Source organism: Podarcis tiliguerta (assembly GCF_965153285.1).
Source record: "Podarcis tiliguerta genome assembly, chromosome: 7".
NCBI lineage: Eukaryota > Metazoa > Chordata > Lepidosauria > Squamata > Lacertidae > Podarcis > Podarcis tiliguerta.
In genome coordinates this window covers 10,081,326-10,101,596 of record NC_139540.1, presented here as the reverse complement: position 1 = coordinate 10,101,596, position 20,271 = coordinate 10,081,326, and the positions used below count along the sequence as shown (strand labels likewise).

The 20,271-nt window shown below is 45.5% G+C and overlaps 2 protein-coding genes across 4 annotated transcripts in view; one reads left to right on the top strand and one right to left on the bottom strand.

Moving 5' to 3' along the window:
• ST3GAL1 (ST3 beta-galactoside alpha-2,3-sialyltransferase 1) overlaps positions 1-20,271 on the bottom strand; it is a 99,016-nt gene that overhangs the window by 30,851 nt on the left and 47,894 nt on the right. The window lies entirely within an intron of this gene.
• LOC310681826 (uncharacterized protein) lies at positions 3,371-8,341 on the top strand. The gene is made up of 2 exons (XM_083449782.1): positions 3,371-3,545; positions 5,062-8,341. Exon 2 carries the CDS (start codon positions 5,274-5,276, stop codon positions 8,247-8,249), a length of 2,976 nt encoding a protein of 991 aa, XP_083305908.1. The 5' UTR covers positions 3,371-3,545; positions 5,062-5,273; the 3' UTR covers positions 8,250-8,341.

Here is a 20,271-nt window from a genome sequence, read left to right as displayed (position 1 = left end):
GAAACCCGGGTTGCTGATTTACGTCAGAGCAGAGGCTGATGGTCTTTGCAGTGGGACGGCTGGAAGGGAATGGCCCAGCTGGGGCTTGCCAGCTGGCCTCCCGGCCCTCTGCATGTCAACACCTGGTTGATCTCTGGTCCTTCAGTAATCTCCTTACAAAATAGCAAAAAAACCCAACTTTGGCTTCCTAAAAAAGAGCTCCACAACTTTGGGTAGATCACTGCCAGTTTTTTTTATACTGTGAGTAGATCACAGTCTATTGGGAGTTGGACACCTCTGATCTAGTCCAACCCCCTACAATGCAGGAATGTGCAAGGTAAAGGTGAAGTCCAGTCAAAGGCTACTATGGGCTTGCGGTGCTCATCTCACTTTCAGGCCAAGGGAGCCAGCATTTGTCCACAGACAGCTTTCTGGGTCATGTGGCCAACAGCACTAAACCACTTCAGGCACAATGGGACACCGTGATGGAAAGCAGAGCGCTCAGAAATGCCATTTATCTTCCCGCCGCAGCGGTACCTATTTATCTACTTACATTGGCGTGCTTTCAAATTGCTAGGTTGGAGGGGCTGGGGCAGAGCAATGGGAGCTCAGCCTGTCGTGGGATTCGAACTGCCGACCTTCTGATCGGCAAATCCTAGGCTCTGTGGTTTAGACCACAGCTCCACCCTCGTCCCACCTGCAGGAATTTGTACCCATATGGGGATCAAACCCGTGAAGCTTGGCTTTATCAGCACCATGCTCTAACGAACTGGGCTAACCAGCAAGCTAAACAAGGCAGAACACAGACATTCCACTTGGTGTCATGACTCACAATGTGTTCTCTATTATACCGCTATGCATTTGGGAAAAGAGAGCAGTTTGCAATATAAAACTGTACCATAAAAAGCCATATAAAAAGTTTAAATAGCCCTGTTTTTAATTTTTTGACAATGCTGTCTAACCTGGTTATCACCTCCGGCTGCCCATCCTGTGGCAATGGGTTGAATCCAAAGCTAATTCTGCTTAGAGTAGACCCACTGAAACTAATGGACATGACTGAGTGCTGTAAGAACATAAGGTGAGCCTGATGGATGAGGTTAATGGCCCATCAAGTCCAGCAGGACTTGAATTCGTAAAGTGTGGCGTAATGGCTTGGAGTGCTGGACTAAGGCCATGAAGAGCAGAGTTCGAATCCCTCTCAACTCAGCCATGGAGCTCTCTGGGTGACCTTGAGCCAGTCAGCATCTCTTAGCCTAACCTACCTCACAGGGCTGTTGTGAGGATGACATGGGGAGGATGCCGTGTACACTACCTTGAGATCCTTAGAAGATAAAGCAACTGTGATAAAGAAAGAAATAAGGCAGAGGGCCTTCTTGGTAGTGGCACTCTCCCTGTGGAACACCCTCACAATAGAGGTCAAGTATATAAATACACACTTTTAGAAGACATCTGCAGGCAGCAATGTACAGGGAAGTTTTTCTATTGGTTTATGTTTTATTTTGTTTTTAATATTTCTGGGGGAGCTGCTTAGGGTGGCTGAGGCAACCCAGTCAGATGGGTGGGGTTCCAATAAAATAAAATAATGATGATGATGATGATGATGATGACAACAACAGCAACAACAATAATAATAGATGGTGGCTATCATTAATTAAAAGAAGAAGAGTTTGGATTTGATATCCCGCTTTATCACTACCCGAAGGAGTCTCAAAGCGGCTAACATTCTCCTTTCCCTTCCTCCCCCACAACAAACACTCCATGATGTGAGTGGGGCTGAGAGACTTCAGAGAAGTGTGACTAGCCCAAGGTCACCCAGCAGCTGCATGTGGAGGAGCGGAGACCCGAACCCGGTTCACCAGATTACGAATCTACAGCTCTTAACCACTACACCACACTGGCTGCCTCACACAGCAGTGACATACAAAGAACTGGAGTTTAAAGAAACAGAAATTCATGTATTCAGAGTAAAACACCCCTACAGGAAATGTATGCTTTCCCCATCAGATAGACACCATCTTTGTATTTTCAGCATCTGTTGAAGACATTACTCTTTAAAGAAGCCTTCTTAAGTGGAGATTTGTGTATCAGTCAGTATCCGTATTGGAGATTATATCTATCTATCTACACACACACACACACACATATACAAACGCAAACATATATACATATACATATAGATACTGTGTATATATACATATACAGTGGTACTTCTGGTTGCGAATTGGATCCATTCCGGAGGCCCGTTCGCAACCTGAACAGAACGCAACCCGTGTCTGCGCACGCGTGGGTCATGATTCGCCGCTTCTGCACATGCGTGTGACAGCCTTTTGCGCGACTCCACATGCATGAGTGGCGAAACCTGGAAGTAACCCGTTCCATTACTTCCGGGTCGCCGCGGGACGCAACCTGAAAACGCGCAACCTGAAGCAAATGTAACATGAGGTATGACTGTGTGTGTGTGTGTGTATATATATATATGCCCAGTGTGTGTGTGTGTATATATATATATATATATGCTTTCGTAGATTTTCACGGGTACAGGAATGCAGGTTTTGGTGTCCTCGGGTGTCTTCCCGTGTAAAAGTTGGGGTGTCTAGGCGACGTTTCGACGGGGTCTCACTCGTCATCTTCAGGCTGGTGCTTTCGGCTTCTTGTTACTGGAACAGAGCAGGATCTCAGTGTTTGAGTTCCTATAAATACTGTTGAGGAGGTGTGGTGTATAGCCTCCAATGTTCTGGGCAGAGAGGAGGTTCCCAGGCTAGTGTGCCTTTTCTTCTTTTGTTCCTTAATTACTTGAGGGATATCTTGAGTGATTTCTTGAGTGATTTCCTGAATCCCACTTAGGTGGGTCATTAGGTGTGGATTAGTTGCTAAAGCCTTCGTGTCTTGAACTCTTGAACTTTGTGAAGAGTTTTTCTGAGAAGATGGCTGTACTGCACTTGGTTGTGCTCTGGCTTGGCTTCGTGTATAGGGGCGAGCTGTGGTTTTGTGGCCTGTGCCAGCCAGATCTGTGTAGGGATTGCAGGGGGGTGCAGCATCCGGAGGTGCCACCCTGGTTTGGCTACTGGATGGTGTCTGTAATTTATCTGTGGAGAGGGTCTGGGTTTGGGTCTGGTGTGGTTGATTGGTGATGGCGTTCTGTGTGCCTCTGGATCTGGTGTCAGATTTTGTGGGGAGGGCTAATTTCCAGATGTCTGGCAAGCGGGATGTGTCGTCACGCTTGTTCATGTTGTGAGGGTGTTTCTCTATCTCGATGGCTTCCATGATTATTCTCTTGTGGTGATGTTCCATGTTAAAGAGCAATTTGGAATCTGCAAAATTAATTTCGTGTCCTGTTTCTTTCATGTGTTGGAAAAGAGAGGAAGTTTTTTCTTCTTTTTTGACGGCATTCTTGTGTTCTGCGATCCGTGCATTTATTCGTCTGTTTGTTTGTCCAATGTACGTGGCTGGGCAGACTTTGCAGGGTATTTCATAGACCCCTTGGTTTTCCAACTGAATTTTATCCTTGGGGTTTCTGAGGATATTGGCTATTTTTTGGTTGGTGCAAAAGGCTGTTTTGATATTGTGTTTATGGATGACCTACTTGTGAGCTTCGATGTTGTATCTCTCTTCACACAAGTGCCCATTAATGAAGCCTTGACAGCCATTCAAAACAAATACAATCCCCCCGAATACATCTTGGACCTGACCAACCACTGCCTAACCAACACGTACTTCATCCACAATGGACAAAGATACAAACAGATAGAAGGAGCACCTATGGGATCACCCCTCTCACCGGTCATCGCTAACCTGTACATGGAACACTTTGAAACCAATGCTTTAGACAAGTCAGAACACAAACCCAAACTTTGGCTCAGATATGTTGACGACACCTTTGTAATTTGGCCACACGGGAAGGAAAAACTGGATAGCTTCCTCACACATCTCAACAGCCTACACCCCAAAATACAATTCACTATGGAAATAGAAGCCAACAACCAACTTCCCTTCCTTGACGTCCTAATCTACAAAAAACCTGATGGCTCCCTAGGACACACTATCTACCGGAAAAAAAACACACACCAACCGCTACTTACATGCACAATCACACCACCACCCTGCACAAATAAACTCCGTAGCCAAGACTCTCATCTCCAGAACCAAACGCCTGGCTGACGAAGACCACTTGACAACTGAGTTACAGAATCTCTCAAATGTGTTAATTGCCAATGGATACCAGCAAAACAGGGTTACGAAGCTAATCCAAAAAGAAACACCCCCCAAAAACCAAGACACAGAAGAAAACAATGGCATAGCCCTCCTTCCTTATATCAAGGGCACTACAGATAAAATTAGCAAAATCCTCCATAAACACAATATCAAAACAGCCTTTTGCACCAACCAAAAAATAGCCAATATCCTCAGAAACCCCAAGGATAAAATTCAGTTGGAAAACCAAGGGGTCTATGAAATACCCTGCAAAGTCTGCCCAGCCACGTACATTGGACAAACAAACAGACGAATAAATGCACGGATCGCAGAACACAAGAATGCCGTCAAAAAAGAAGAAAAAACTTCCTCTCTTTTCCAACACATGAAAGAAACAGGACACGAAATTAATTTTGCAGATTCCAAATTGCTCTTTAACATGGAACATCACCACAAGAGAATAATCATGGAAGCCATCGAGATAGAGAAACACCCTCACAACATGAACAAGCGTGACGACACATCCCGCTTGCCAGACATCTGGAAATTAGCCCTCCCCACAAAATCTGACACCAGATCCAGAGGCACACAGAACGCCATCACCAATCAACCACACCAGACCCAAACCCAGACCCTCTCCACAGATAAATTACAGACACCATCCAGTAGCCAAACCAGGGTGGCACCTCCGGATGCTGCACCCCCCTGCAATCCCTACACAGATCTGGCTGGCACAGGCCACAAAACCACAGCTCGCCCCTATACACGAAGCCAAGCCAGAGCACAACCAAGTGCAGTACAGCCATCTTCTCAGAAAAACTCTTCACAAAGTTCAAGAGTTCAAGACACGAAGGCTTTAGCAACTAATCCACACCTAATGACCCACCTAAGTGGGATTCAGGAAATCACTCAAGAAATCACTCAAGATATCCCTCAAGTAATTAAGGAACAAAAGAAGAAAAGGCACACTAGCCTGGGAACCTCCTCTCTGCCCAGAACATTGGAGGCTATACACCACACCTCCTCAACAGTATTTATAGGAACTCAAACACTGAGATCCTGCTCTGTTCCAGTAACAAGAAGCCGAAAGCACCAGCCTGAAGATGACGAGTGAGACCCCGTCGAAACGTCGCCTAGACACCCCAACTTTTACACGGGAAGACACCCGAGGACACCAAAACCTGCATTCCTGTACCCGTGAAAATCCACGAAAGCAAATATCTCACCTCTACGGGGAGGAAACCTTCCAGCTGACAAGAACCTACGAGAAACTAGAAATCCGAAGAGCCACCATCTTATGTGATCTCTTGTTCCTACGCAACTGCCGAGACAACAACTTAATTCCCACATGCTTCCAACTTAAATTCCACTCTAAAACCCCAGCTACCGAAAGGATCCTGAAACGAACTGAACTATCTCTAATCAGAAACGAACTACACAAGAAAAGATACCTACTAAACCAAACCAACAAAGATCTACTCACTCTTCACCTCAAACTCTGTAACAAAATCCACCCTGCACTCTGGGACAAATGCAAACAACTAGCCGTCTGGAGAGCTGAAACGGAGACCTCACACAAGACAGACACACACACCAACAAACTCCACAAACTAGAGAAACGCCAGAAGCCCAGCCACCCTCCACAACAACCCATGAAACAAACAGTACATAACATATCAGACAGGATCCTCACCTCAACTGAAACCAAAGTACTCTCCAAAGGTTTCAACTTTGCAGTCGCCCCGAGACGCATCCCCACGGAAAACATCATATGTGGAGTCGAAGCTAGCCTAACCAAAATCAATCCAGATGAAGCCAATAAAATCAGACTTGAAGTCACCAACATCCTCTGCTCCAGCAAACCACCCAGAAGCAATTTACACAAAGAAGAACAGAAAGCACTCACCAACCTGAGGAAAGACAACAACATAATCATTCTCCCAGCAGACAAAGGTAATGCCACTGTTGTGATGAACACATCGGACTACCAAGCAAAACTATCAAATCTACTCCAAGACCCTACCTACCAACCTATAAAAACAGATCCCACCACCTATCTGGAAAAAACCACCAAATCCAAAATAAAAGCCTCTCCTATCAGTGAAGAAATCCAGCTAAGAATCATCCCCAGAGAAAAATCATCCAGATGCCCCAAACTCTACGGCCTCCCCAAGATACACAAAGAAGGAACACCACTCAGACCAATAGTCAGCTCCATAGGCTCACCTCTACAAAATCTCGCTAAATTTCTCGCCAAGCAACTTCAGCCCTATGCAGAATCCATCTCTTCACACGTTCCAAACTCCTTCCAGTTCATAGAAACTATAAAGAAGCAAAACCTACAACCCAATGACCTACTTGTGAGCTTCGATGTTGTATCTCTCTTCACACAAGTGCCCATTAATGAAGCCTTGACAGCCATTCAAAACAAATACAATCCCCCCGAATACATCTTGGACCTGACCAACCACTGCCTAACCAACACGTACTTCATCCACAATGGACAAAGATACAAACAGATAGAAGGAGCACCTATGGGATCACCCCTCTCACCGGTCATCGCTAACCTGTACATGGAACACTTTGAAACCAATGCTTTAGACAAGTCAGAACACAAACCCAAACTTTGGCTCAGATATGTTGACGACACCTTTGTAATTTGGCCACACGGGAAGGAAAAACTGGATAGCTTCCTCACACATCTCAACAGCCTACACCCCAAAATACAATTCACTATGGAAATAGAAGCCAACAACCAACTTCCCTTCCTTGACGTCCTAATCTACAAAAAACCTGATGGCTCCCTAGGACACACTATCTACCGGAAAAAAACACACACCAACCGCTACTTACATGCACAATCACACCACCACCCTGCACAAATAAACTCCGTAGCCAAGACTCTCATCTCCAGAACCAAACGCCTGGCTGACGAAGACCACTTGACAACTGAGTTACAGAATCTCTCAAATGTGTTAATTGCCAATGGATACCAGCAAAACAGGGTTACGAAGCTAATCCAAAAAGAAACACCCCCCAAAAACCAAGACACAGAAGAAAACAATGGCATAGCCCTCCTTCCTTATATCAAGGGCACTACAGATAAAATTAGCAAAATCCTCCATAAACACAATATCAAAACAGCCTTTTGCACCAACCAAAAAATAGCCAATATCCTCAGAAACCCCAAGGATAAAATTCAGTTGGAAAACCAAGGGGTCTATGAAATACCCTGCAAAGTCTGCCCAGCCACGTACATTGGACAAACAAACAGACGAATAAATGCACGGATCGCAGAACACAAGAATGCCGTCAAAAAAGAAGAAAAAACTTCCTCTCTTTTCCAACACATGAAAGAAACAGGACACGAAATTAATTTTGCAGATTCCAAATTGCTCTTTAACATGGAACATCACCACAAGAGAATAATCATGGAAGCCATCGAGATAGAGAAACACCCTCACAACATGAACAAGCGTGACGACACATCCCGCTTGCCAGACATCTGGAAATTAGCCCTCCCCACAAAATCTGACACCAGATCCAGAGGCACACAGAACGCCATCACCAATCAACCACACCAGACCCAAACCCAGACCCTCTCCACAGATAAATTACAGACACCATCCAGTAGCCAAACCAGGGTGGCACCTCCGGATGCTGCACCCCCCTGCAATCCCTACACAGATCTGGCTGGCACAGGCCACAAAACCACAGCTCGCCCCTATACACGAAGCCAAGCCAGAGCACAACCAAGTGCAGTACAGCCATCTTCTCAGAAAAACTCTTCACAAAGTTCAAGAGTTCAAGACACGAAGGCTTTAGCAACTAATCCACACCTAATGACCCACCTAAGTGGGATTCAGGAAATCACTCAAGAAATCACTCAAGATATCCCTCAAGTAATTAAGGAACAAAAGAAGAAAAGGCACACTAGCCTGGGAACCTCCTCTCTGCCCAGAACATTGGAGGCTATACACCACACCTCCTCAACAGTATTTATAGGAACTCAAACACTGAGATCCTGCTCTGTTCCAGTAACAAGAAGCCGAAAGCACCAGCCTGAAGATGACGAGTGAGACCCCGTCGAAACGTCGCCTAGACACCCCAACTTTTACACGGGAAGACACCCGAGGACACCAAAACCTGCATATATATATATATATATATATATATGCGCAATTGCTTTAGGGAATAATTGAGTTGCCCTGACCTGCTGCTCCATCTCCAGTTCCTAATCAGAGAGAAACACACACACACACACCATCCATCCCATCTGACTTGCTCTTTTGATCCCCTCCCTTTTGGTCCTGCTTAAAATCATTCCCCTTCACAACCCCTCTGGGGATTTAAAAAGCAGCAGCAGCAGCAGCAGCAGCAATTTCTTCCAAAGACGTCAACATGGCATTCTCAGATGCCTCCCATGCATAAGCCGTTTCTCTTCCCTCCTTTATTTACTGCTGGAAGGCTCTTATGTTTTGAGCCTCAGCAGCCAGAGGAACAGAATCCCCAGCATGTGCGGTTGGTGGGATGTTTGTCTGGCAACGGGGGGAAGGCTGCCGAGTTGCCCTTTTGCCAAGTCTCTTGTGTCTCCTTTGGCACCGTCGCCAGGCATGGCATGAAAGCAGGCAGGAGAGACCTGCTAAAAAGCAAGCGCGGTGGCGAGATCTGAATAGACAATTGTCCAGGCACTCGATGAACAAGATGGTTGGCAAAATAGGAGAGGGGCCAGCTCGGATCAGGTTCTGTATGCATTACTTCGCTCTTCTGGCACACAGGTCAATGGCAACCTATATAATTTCATTGCACTTATTTTTAGACTCCGGAGTCATTACCGCAGCTATCTTCACAATGGGTTGCATGCAACTAAATTACCACACAGACAGAATGACTTCTGCCGGGTGCAAGGGAGCTTTGGCTTCCTTCTGCGCCCTGCTAAATCCACTCTGGGGGATCCCCTGACCCTCTGGAGAGGATTTCTAGGCGGTGGCAGGGGAAGGAGGAGGAAGAGGAAGGTCCATTGTGTTTGTGGAAAGATTGCATTGAATACAACCCAAAGTTCCTTTATCAAGCCTTTATCATCCCAGTGTCACCAGCATCACCAACTCGATTTGCATGCCACTTTTCCAAATTATGCTGACAGGGGATCACAAAAACAGCAAACAAATAATCAGTGCAGAGATACAATGGAAACGACAACATTTGCCTATAACTATCACTACACAATGCAGAAGTTGCAAGCTGACGAAACATTGCAAGCAAAATATCCCTAACTGTGATGAAAGGAATGCCATAGGGTAGCTCATTGGTGAAGCATCTGCAGTGCATAGAGAAAGTCCCTGTTTCAATCCCGAACATCCTTCTGAAGCCCAGCAGAGCTTCTGCCGGCCAGTGTAGACAATACTGAGTGAGATGAACCAAGGGTAGATCGTGTCCCAATCATAAAAGGTAAAGGTACCCCTGCCCGTACGGGCCAGTCTTGCCAGACTCTAGGGTTGTGCGCCCATCTCACTCAAGAGGCCAGGGGCCAGCGCTGTCCGGAGACACTTCCAGGTCACGTGGCCAGCGTGACATCGCTGCTCTGGCGAGCCAGAGCCGCACACGGAAACGCCGTTTACCTTCCCGCTAGTAAGCAGTCCCTATTTATCTACTTGCACCCGAGAGTGCTTTCGAACTGCTAGGTTGGCAGGCGCTGGGACCGAGCAACGGGAGCTCACCCCGCCGCGGGGATTCGAACCGCCGACCTTTCGATCGAAAAGCCCTAGGTGCTGAGGCTTTTACCCACAGCGCCACCCGCGTCCCCCGTGTCCCAATCATGCACACACACAAATCCACCCTAACTTGCAAAGGTATCAGCGGCGGGAGATACATACAGATAGAAAGATGCAGCCACTTGATCCTAACAATTCAGTCCAAAGTCTATCACAGCAACAGAATTACAGTAAGGCAGCGGAAAGAGCTGGAGGCTTATTGATCTCAATCAGCCTAAGAGCAGCAGAAAACATGCTCACATCTTCAATCAGCAAAGCCACTCATGAAGCTTGGAGACACTCACATAACAATGGCTAAGCAGGCTGTCTTTCGCGTAGACAAGCTTGCCTCTTTGCTCCCACCTGGGGCATCCTCTAGCAGAAAGTCCTCTTTCTCGAAAGTTTCCCCGAAAGCAAGATCCCAACACACACATGCATGCACACTAAGCTGAGTGACACAGGAGCAGCCTTTTTAGGCAGTGTAAGTCAGGCCCCGCCTCTCAGGCCAGGTGGAAATGAACTACGTAGAAGCAAGGGCCACGCCTTACAGGGCTCCTGTTACAGAGACAATGGTTTGCCTGTACAGTGGTACCTCGGGTTAAGAACTTAATTCGTTGCGGAGGTCCGTTCTTAACCTGAAACTGTTCTTAACCTGAAGCACCACTTTAGCTAATGGGGCCTCCCGCCGCCGCACGATTTCTGTTCTCACCCTGAAGCAAAGTTCTTAACCCGAGGTACTATTTCTGGGTTGGCGGAGTCTGTAACCTGAAGCGTCTGTAACCCGAGGTACCACTGTAATTCTTCACGCACACCACTATAGGACTGATAGGAGCCTCAGGTGTTGGCAATCAGTGTTAGAAACTCAGATATATAACCTAAGCGCCAAATGGCTCCTTAAACCAGAGTTACAGTCGCCAAAACAGAATGCCTGGTTGCCATTTTTGAGCCAGGCGGCTTGAAAGTCGTATTTTCCAGCATGACTTTGGGGGTACCTAAAATTCATTCTGATTGTGCAGATAAAATGTAACGGGTAAGAATTCTACAGGAAGTGTTGCCAGTATGTGAACACGGTCCAGATCCGAGGATCTTCAGGCAGGCACCTCCAGATGACATCAGGTGCCATCCTGGCACCCGGGTATCTTCACTTCTTCACAAGTGGCCGATTGCATTTTGCACCTGGCAGATTTCGAATGCCGGTGGGCATGTATATCTGGAAAAGGCACATTGTATGGGTGCTTCTCCAGCAGCAGTCTGGAAGCACCCAAAATATATCCAGAAATTGCCCATCCGAGATAGGCTTCAGCTGCTTGGAGCATCGTGCTTATGCCAGCTAGCAGAGCAGAGCATGTCCATGCAATGCTTTAGCACACATTCAGTGTGCAACTTAAGTCGCAGAAATAGCTTACTGACAGCAGGCGCCCCCGAAACAGAAACCAACACCGGCCTTAGCAATATTATTGGGCAGCAATTGGATATTGTTAGCAATGTTACTGGGCAGCAACTGGAGATTCCTCTTTTCTCCTGTTGCAAATGCCAATCGGTCCTTAACAAACAAACTAACTCCTCTTCTTTTCTCTCTCCAGTTTTTTAACAGCACTTGAATTGGCTTTGTGCTGTTGGGGAAATCACTGCAAAAACAAACAAACAAACCATCTCTCCGTCGCCTTTAAAGAAAATCAGTAATTGGCATTACGATGGAAGGTCCCCGGCATTAATTATAAATAAATCTTAGATTGGCTATAATAATAGTCTGGATTTACAGCCCCATCTTGTACGCCGATGCTTAAACCAGAGAGGTTGTCAACTTGATGCATGTCAGAGGCCCAGAAAGTGTGGGTACTGCAGTTTGTGGTTTATGGCCTATTAAAATGAATGTGTAAGTAGCAATAAAGCAAACAATTACTTAGCAGAAAAACAAACTCTCCAGCCTTTATGAACCGATGACACTGGGCTGTGTTTTTAGTTGCATAGGACTGAGCCACCTGCTCTGGTTTAAGCGGAAGCACCCGTGTTTTCTCAGGCAGTGTTTTCCAAGGCTGTTTGCCAGGTTGACTTGTCAGCTCTAGAAATCGAAAATACATGGATCTGGGCAGGGCCCGGGGAGCGGAGGAAAGAAGAGGTTTGGTGATGGAGTCAGAAAGCTTTTGGTGGAACCAGAAACGGAAGAAAAATCTATCCATCTACTGTTCGTTTTAAAGCACAGTTTGTGTATGAGGTTTATTATTATTCTTATTAATGTTTATTCTTTAAATTTCCCCTAACTGGCAGCTTCTTCCTCTCCGTCTCTTTTCTGACATTGTAATATCACAAAGTTTAGCTGGCAATATATTACGATGTTGGAAAGCAATCCCTAGTTGTTTTACGGCATTATACACACTGTAAATTGCATTAAGGCTTTTCCCCTGTAGTATAAAACGACATACAAGTCGAATAAATCACATCAGGTAGGGTCAGGCTCAAGTCTGGAATCAGCTTTCTTTGCAATTCAGGAAAGTTCTCCTGAATTGCAAAGAATTGAATTGAAATACTCCAACTCAGGATTATTGGAACTCAGCTACATTAGTAAAGAAACAGCAATCTGAATGCGCTATAAACATGCAACAGTAGATGGCGGAAGAGAGCAGAAAATTTTAAAACACTGTTTTCCACAGAGATTTTTTCCTTTACCATCTAGGTAAAGGTAAAGGTAAAGGTACCCCTGCCCGTACGGGCCAGTCGTGACCGACTCTGGGGTTGCGCGCCCATATCGCTTAAGAGGTCAGGGGCCAGCGCTGTCTGAGGACACTTCCGGGTCACGTGGCCAGCGTGACGAAGCTGCTCTGGCGAGCCAGCACCAGCGCAGCACACGGAAAGGCCGTTTACCTTCCCGCTATAAAGCGATACCTATTTATCTACTTGCACTTAAGGGTGCTTTCGAACTGCTAGGTGGGCAGGAGCTGGGACCGAAAGACGGGAGCTCACCCCGCCGCGGGGATTCGAACCGCCGACTATGCGATCGGCAAGCCTTAGGCGCTGAGGTTTTACCCACAGCACCACCCGCGTCCCTATAACCATCTAATTTCTGACTAATTGATAAGCGGGTTTTTTCCTGTGTCTAGATCCACCCTCGGCATCTGCTCTGTTCAGAGACACATCACTGCAATATACAAGCTCTTCCTCCACACACACATTTATCATAATTATTAGCATTTTGCCAGGATTACACAAGCAAGGCATGTGTTAAGTGGCCAGTAATGTAAGGGTACTTCTTCACTGCTTAAACATTGCTTGGTTCAGATCTTGGAACGGGAGCCCAATTAAAGGCTAAGTCAACATTCTTAAAAGCTGGAAGCAAGTGTTTGAAAATACCAATCAAGGGAAATGTGAGTTTCAAATGCTTCTCGACTCTCTCCCTCGCTCAATTTCATCTTCACATCAAATGGCAGCTGTGGTGAAACACAAGTCCGGGAAATTCTGCTGGTTCTTATCTCTGAGTGGAGTTTGAAAAACATGGGATGACCTCATATCCCCTTTCCTGCCTCTTTCAACCACCCAGAAAGGGAAAAATCCCAAAGTACATCAACCTGTCTAAGTTGTTATTGTAAGAGCATAAAAAAGTCGTGCCAAATCAGGACAAAGACCCATCTAGACCACCGTCCTGTTCTCATAGTGGAGGTGAAATACAGTGGTGCCCCGCAAGATGAATGCCTCGCAAGACGGAAAACCTGCTAGACGAAAGGGTTTTCCGTTTTGGAGGTGCTTCGCAAAACGAATTTGCTATGGGCTTGCTTCGCAAGACGAAAATGTCTTGCGATTCCTGCAGTTTTTCCCCCCCTCCCAGCCTTTTTCCCAAGCCACTAAGCTGCTTAACAGCTGTTCACTAAGCCGCCTAACAGCTGATCTAAGCCGCTTATCAGCTGATCTGTCACTAATAGCCTTTTAGCAGCTAATCCGCTAATCCCTTAAACCTTTAATTGCCGCTAATAGCCTTTTAGCAGCTAATCCGCTAATCCCTTAAGACTTTAATAGCCGCTAATAGCCGCTAAACCACTAATAGCGCTAATAGCGCTAATCCGCTAATGGGCTTGCTTCACAAGACGAAATAAACCGCAAGACAAAGAGACTCGCGGAACGGATTCTTTTCGTCTTGCGAGGCACCACTGTACAGCCATTGTGGCTAGCAGCCACTGACAGCGCTCTCCTCCATGACTTTGTCTAATACTCTTTTAAAGCCATCCAAATCGGTAGCCATCATTATCACTTTAGATTTTTCCCAGAAAAGGAGATGTGGCAGCTGGGCTTTTATCCCACCATATTTCCCACTCAATCAATCAATCAATCAATCAATGAAATGTCTGAATGCCACAGAGTCCGTAATTGATTGCATTTCCAAGGAGGAAGAAAAATGCAATTTCTTCCACTCTGCCTAGAAAAGCAAGCAAACAAATGGGAGACTGCACTTCTGTTGATGCAGCCTACAATAGCATTAGCTTTTTGTTGCTGCTGCATCACACTCTTGGCTCAATGTTAAACTTGTGTTCCACTATGACCCCTAGATCCTTTCAACATGATGGGAGTTGTGGTCCAATAACAGGACTGGCAGGCATTCTAAAAGAAGCAGTGGGGTCATTGTCATCTCACTCACTGGGTGCTCTTGTCCCATATCCAACCCTCACCTCCAAGTGCTACACATAACATCTGCAAAGCATCTAGCCATAGATTTGAAAATAAGGGATCAGCAGCCTCACCTGTCCCAGGGAGCCTTGAAAATAAGGGATCAGCAGCCTCAGCTGTCCCGGGGACAGTCTACAGGATATCTAACAATCCGGGACAGCAGCGAGAAGCAGTGGGAAACAGTGCTAGAATAAGGGAATTTCCCGCAAAAAAAGGGAAGGTTGACAGCTATGCATCTAGCGGGGAGAAGGCCCACTGGCCAAGAACCACATGACCAGATTGCCTTGTGGGCTCTTGCAGCATGATTTGGACTTGTGTTTATTGGGTTTAATTTCTGCAGCACCAACATACTCTTCGTACGTCTTATACAAATGTGAAGCAGGTCTCGTAGCCCCAAAGTCTCCCGAGGCTCAGACCTGAGACAAAACTTTTCTGTCACCCAAGTCACAGTGCTCTTTTAATTTCTGGTGGCATATTTATACATGCTGAGGGTAAGGCCTGAATAAAGTGCATGTATAAACACACGCCATGCTTATCACTTTCACTGGCAGAACATTTGCCATGATAGATGGATAGTGTGCAAAGGGTTGCATATTGCTAATATCTTTATTTTTAAAAAATAAAAAGCCATTGGTTTTTAAACAAATACAATAACCTTTAAACACTTATCCAGCAGTACATCTAATGGTGCTTGTTTATCCATTGTCTCTAGACAGACGCTTACACATTCAACATTCAAACATATTACTTAACGTAACCTCTTGACTGAGAATATTGAGCGGTTGTATAAGGTGGTTTTGATTTTGGCCATTAACATAGTTAAAGAAAGGGATCCATGTTTCTTGGAAGGTGTCTCTATTTGTTATGTCTTTAATTGCCCTCTTGTGCCTGGTGAGATGCCTGGATATTGCTGTATCCCATATATTATTTCCCCATATATTCAGGGGTATTTCAGCCTTGGTCTTCCGTCACTGAGCTATGGCTAATTGTGATGCGGTCAGTAAGAAGCCTACTAGTTTGCTGGGGTGCAGGGTTGAGCTTGTCCATGTCCGAAGATAGCAGGGCTAAGGCAGGATTTGGAGAAAGGGGGAGAATTGCGGGTATAATTGAGAATGCTCTATTCCAAACGCTTTTAAGGCAAGAGCATTCCCACCAAACATGAATAAATGAACCAAGCTTTCCCCAGCCCTTCCCACATAAAGGGATCATAGAGTTGGAAGAGACCACAAGGGCCATCGAGTCCAACCCCCTGCCAAGCAGGAAACACCATCAGAGCACTCCTGACATATGGTTGTCAAGCCTCTGCTTAAAGACCTCCAAAGAAGGAGACTCCACCACACTCCTTGGCAGCAAATTCCACTATCAAAGAGCTCTTACTGTCAGGAAGTTCTTCCTAATGTTTAGGTGGAATCTTCTTTCTTGTAGTTTGAATCCATTGCTCCGTGTCCGCTTCTCTGGAGCAGCAGAAAACAACCTTTCTCCCTCCTCTAGGTGACATCCTTTTATATATTTGAACATGGCTATCATATCACCCCTTAACCTCCTCTTCTCCAGGCTAAACATGCCCAGCTCCCTTAGCCGTTCCTCATAAGGCATCGTTTCCAGGCCTCTGACCATTTTGGTTGCCCTCCTCTGGACACGTTCCAGTTTGTCAGTGTCCTTCTTGAACTGTGGTGCCCAGAACTGGACACAGTACTCCAAGTGAGGTCTGACCAGAGCAGAATACAGTGGCACTATTACTTCCCTTGATCTAGATGCTATACTCCTATTGATGCAGCCCAGAATTGCATTGGCTTTTTTTGCTGCCGCGTCACACTGTTGGCTCATGTCAAGTTTGTGGTCAACCAAGACTCCTAGATCCTTTTCACATGTACTGCTCTCAAGCCAGGTGTCACCCATCTTGTATTTGTGCCTCTCATTTTTTTTGCCCAAGTGCAAAAAAGGAGGGATTAATTTTTGCCAGCCTGACTGGCATCCAGTGCCATTGGAGGATGACCTTGATCGAAGGCCTCCTGTAAGTGAGCAGAGATGGTTTTGAGTGGGGTCCAGGTATCCTCCCATCTGTGATCTTCAATTGGGAGGCTACATCTGATACTGGTACAATTTGAAGGCCTCTAGAGCTCATACACCCACACCCGCTTCATGATCTAATAGATTCCTGTATATTAGAGAAGCAGCACCCTTCAGGTCATATGCTGACCTGCTGCATAAGCATTCAAACAAGGTAGGTGAGAGTAGGCCATCTCCCCCGCACTCCAAATGAAGTGCAAAAGAAAGAACCTGAGCTACCTGAAACCAGGTAGTATGAATGCCTTCTAATGTACCTGGCAGTTCCTCTTTAGATGCTAAGATCTTGTTAGTGAGGTTCAGCATGTTTAAGGTCAGGGAATGTCACGGAAAACTGGTGTTTCATTTTTACCCATAGTGACAAGGATCCACTTTAAAGGAAGGAAGTGAAGGGGTGAACCGGGGTGGTGAACACCAACCATTCAGAATTAAAACTGGCTAATATATCAACCAGAAGGGATGTGGGTGGCGCTGTGGGTTAAACCACAGAGCCTAGGACTTGCCGATCAGAAGGTCGGCAGTTCAAATCCCCGCGACGAGGTGAGCTCCTGTTGCTCAGTCCCTGCTCCTGCCAACCTAGCAGTTCGAAAGCACGCAATTGCAAGTAGATAAATAGGTACCACTCCGGCGGGAAGGTAAATGGCGTTTCCGTGCGCTGCTCTGGTTCGCCAGAAGCAGCTTAGTCATGCTGGCCACATGAACCGGAAGCTGTACGCCGGTACCCTCAGCCAATAAAGCGAGATGAGCACCGCAACCCCAGAGTTGGCCACGACTGCACCTAATGGTCAGGGGTCCCTTTATCTTTACCTAATATATCAACCATCATCAGTGAATGCATAGCTTTTTACTTATTTCTCACAGTGGCCCTCCAAGTGCACCATAAATGCAGGGGGAGATAGTTGTTAAGGCAGTACGAGAAAAGCAAGTAAACGATGGGTTTGAAAACAATGCAAAATTAATACCGAAGACAAACATGTTTTCATCCAGCTGGAAAAAGCATGTCAAAACGAAAAGGTCTTTGTTTCCGGAAAGTGCAGAGTGCCTGACACATCTCAACACAGCACAAGGGCAGTCCTACTCCCAGTTACTGTGGAGCATGTGCCTGATGTCTTAGCATCTTGTTGGTCACACTAGAGCGTGATGGAATGTTGCAATCAGATAGATCTTTCCTGTGGTCTGATGCAGAGGTTGGATGGCCATCTGTTACGAATACTTTAGTTGAGGTGTCTGCATAACAGGGGGCTGGAACAGATGACCTTTGGAGTTCCCTTCCAACTCTACAATTCTTTATCCTTTTCCCTGCTCAGCAGTTTCTGCCTCTTCATGCACCATCCCTGAGGGATGTAGGCTCTGCCAGAGTCGCTTAAAAATGACAACACCCGGCCTCATTCATTACAAAAAACTGGATTTCGCTTAAAAAAAAACAACAGGCAGGAAAATTCTGCCCTCGCTAAAGAGATGCACAGTGAAATAGATTGTAATCAATTCGGCGCTACCTCAACCTTGACAAGATGATCCATCACCTTCGCTCGGAGTGAGAGTGTGTGGAAAGAATAAGCCCAGTAGAAGATTAGAGAACAATTAATCATCAAAAATTAATCAGGGTATTAATTAAGCACTGTATCCTATTTAAGTACAGGCCGGTATGAGGTTTCCAGTCCCAACTGCCGATGACATCAAAACAGCAAGCGAAAGCATAATGCAAAAAAAAGGGGAGGGAAAAGTAAGGACAGGAACCAAAGTGAAACACAGCAAAAAGAGACAGCGCAACTCAAAAGGTTATTTTGCTTGCACAACTGGTAGAATCAGGCATTAAGCAAAGGCATTCGCTTACAAAAGTCATGGTCACTTAGGTGGGCTTTAAACGGGGTTTATATAAATTCAAGGGGAGTAAGCTTAAGACATCACAATACAGTCATACTTCGTGTTGCGTTAGGTTCATGTTGCGTCTTTTCGGCCTGCGAACGCAGCAAACCCGGAATTGTATACTTTCGGGTTCAGCCGTGCGCACGTGCGCAGAAGCATTCTGCGTGCTTCACACATGTGCAGAAGCCCTCTATCACACTCTGTGCAGAAGCACTGCTCTAGTTGCGGATTTTTCGGGGTGCCGTTTGCACCCCGGAACAGATCGTGTCTGCAACAAGAGGTAGCACTGTATATCACCAGCTAAATGTCAAGATATATCACAATGTCTGAAATAACAGTGGAGCTATGTAGAGGCACTGTTTTTCCCACATTGTGATTGTTGCATAGCGTGAGCTCACACACACACAATGACTCGAGATATACCGCCAGGTCAAAAATTATGAAACCACTATCACGATATGGACTTCAAACTCCCTGCATGCAGATAATTAGTGTATTAGCAGAAAGGCTAGGCTGAGCCTTTCTTCCCAGCTTTGCTAGAGATATTTATGTTTACTTTCATCTGATCAAGTATGTGCACGTTTTATTTATTTTTTAGTTTCATTTTTAAGTTTACAGGGCAGTTCAGGATATAAAAACACCTAACATAGTAGCAAGCAAAAACAATATCCAATGTGGGCAGTGGTGAAAATTTTGTTTCATTTTTTCTGGCATCTGTTAAGTAGGGATAGGATGTTCTGCGGACAGAGTATTTCTTTTCAGGTGCTCAGTAGAACACATAATGTACTGTTATCCATCTCCAGCCTTCTAGATGGTGCAAACTAGGAATGTAAGCTGAGGTCTGTCTGTTTTTGCCATTTATTTTGCGTTTTTGTTTTTGCGACTTTTATCTTTGTTTTTGTGGCTGCGTGGAACTCAGTTCGGCTACTGATTAATTGACTGTGGGACTGCAGTACATTGTTTATTGCTTTCATTTAGTCTCATTAGATAGCAAAATTCACGTTACAATTGCTGTTTCAGGGGTTGTTTTTAAAAGTCTGGAACGGATTAATCCATTTTGCATTACTTTCTAAGGGAAAGCGTGTCTTGGTTTTGGAACGCTTTGGTTTTGGAACGGATTAAGTTCAAGAAGCAAGGTACCACTGTAGTTCCTTTTATGGTGGTGCTGAGGGGTTGCCTGCAGCCTTCAACTGGCATCTAGCGTGCCAAGCGGGGCAGGAAGAGAAGGCTGCTGGTGCCGGATCCAACTCTTGCAGAGCCTCCAACTGGGCCTTGTCCAGACACCATTCTGTCACCCCCGGTTATCCTGAGCTACGGCGCAGCCAAAGTCATTTGGGTTGTTGTTGTTGGAAATTACCTTGTAAATTACCACACATCTAAAAGGGAGGTACCTATTTACAAAGGGCCTTGCGCCCAGGGTGGATTTGTTTTAAATCAAATCGATTTAAATCACTAATCAGTAAGACTTGATATAAATCATTTTCTTACAGAAAGAACTCATTCTTGCTGGTATAATCTTAATATTTACAACCAAATGAAGGTATGTTCAGAGCAGTTTCTACCGTTTTATCAAAAATTACCAATTTGGTTATCCTATTAAAAATACATAGACAGATAATTATGAAATTATTGCGAGGTTCGGCAAGTTAACTGTTTACATCTGGACAACTTTTCCGCTGTACTTTATTGGAAGGAGATAAATAATCACTTCCTTAATAACAATTTAAACAATTTATTTACCGTATTTTCCAGTGTATAAGACGAG

What these genes read in the sequence shown, in the direction of transcription:
- LOC310681826 (XM_083449782.1), top strand. Translation starts at nt 5,274, where the DNA reads ATGACGAGTGAGACCCCGTCGAAACGTCGCCTAGACACCCCAACTTTT.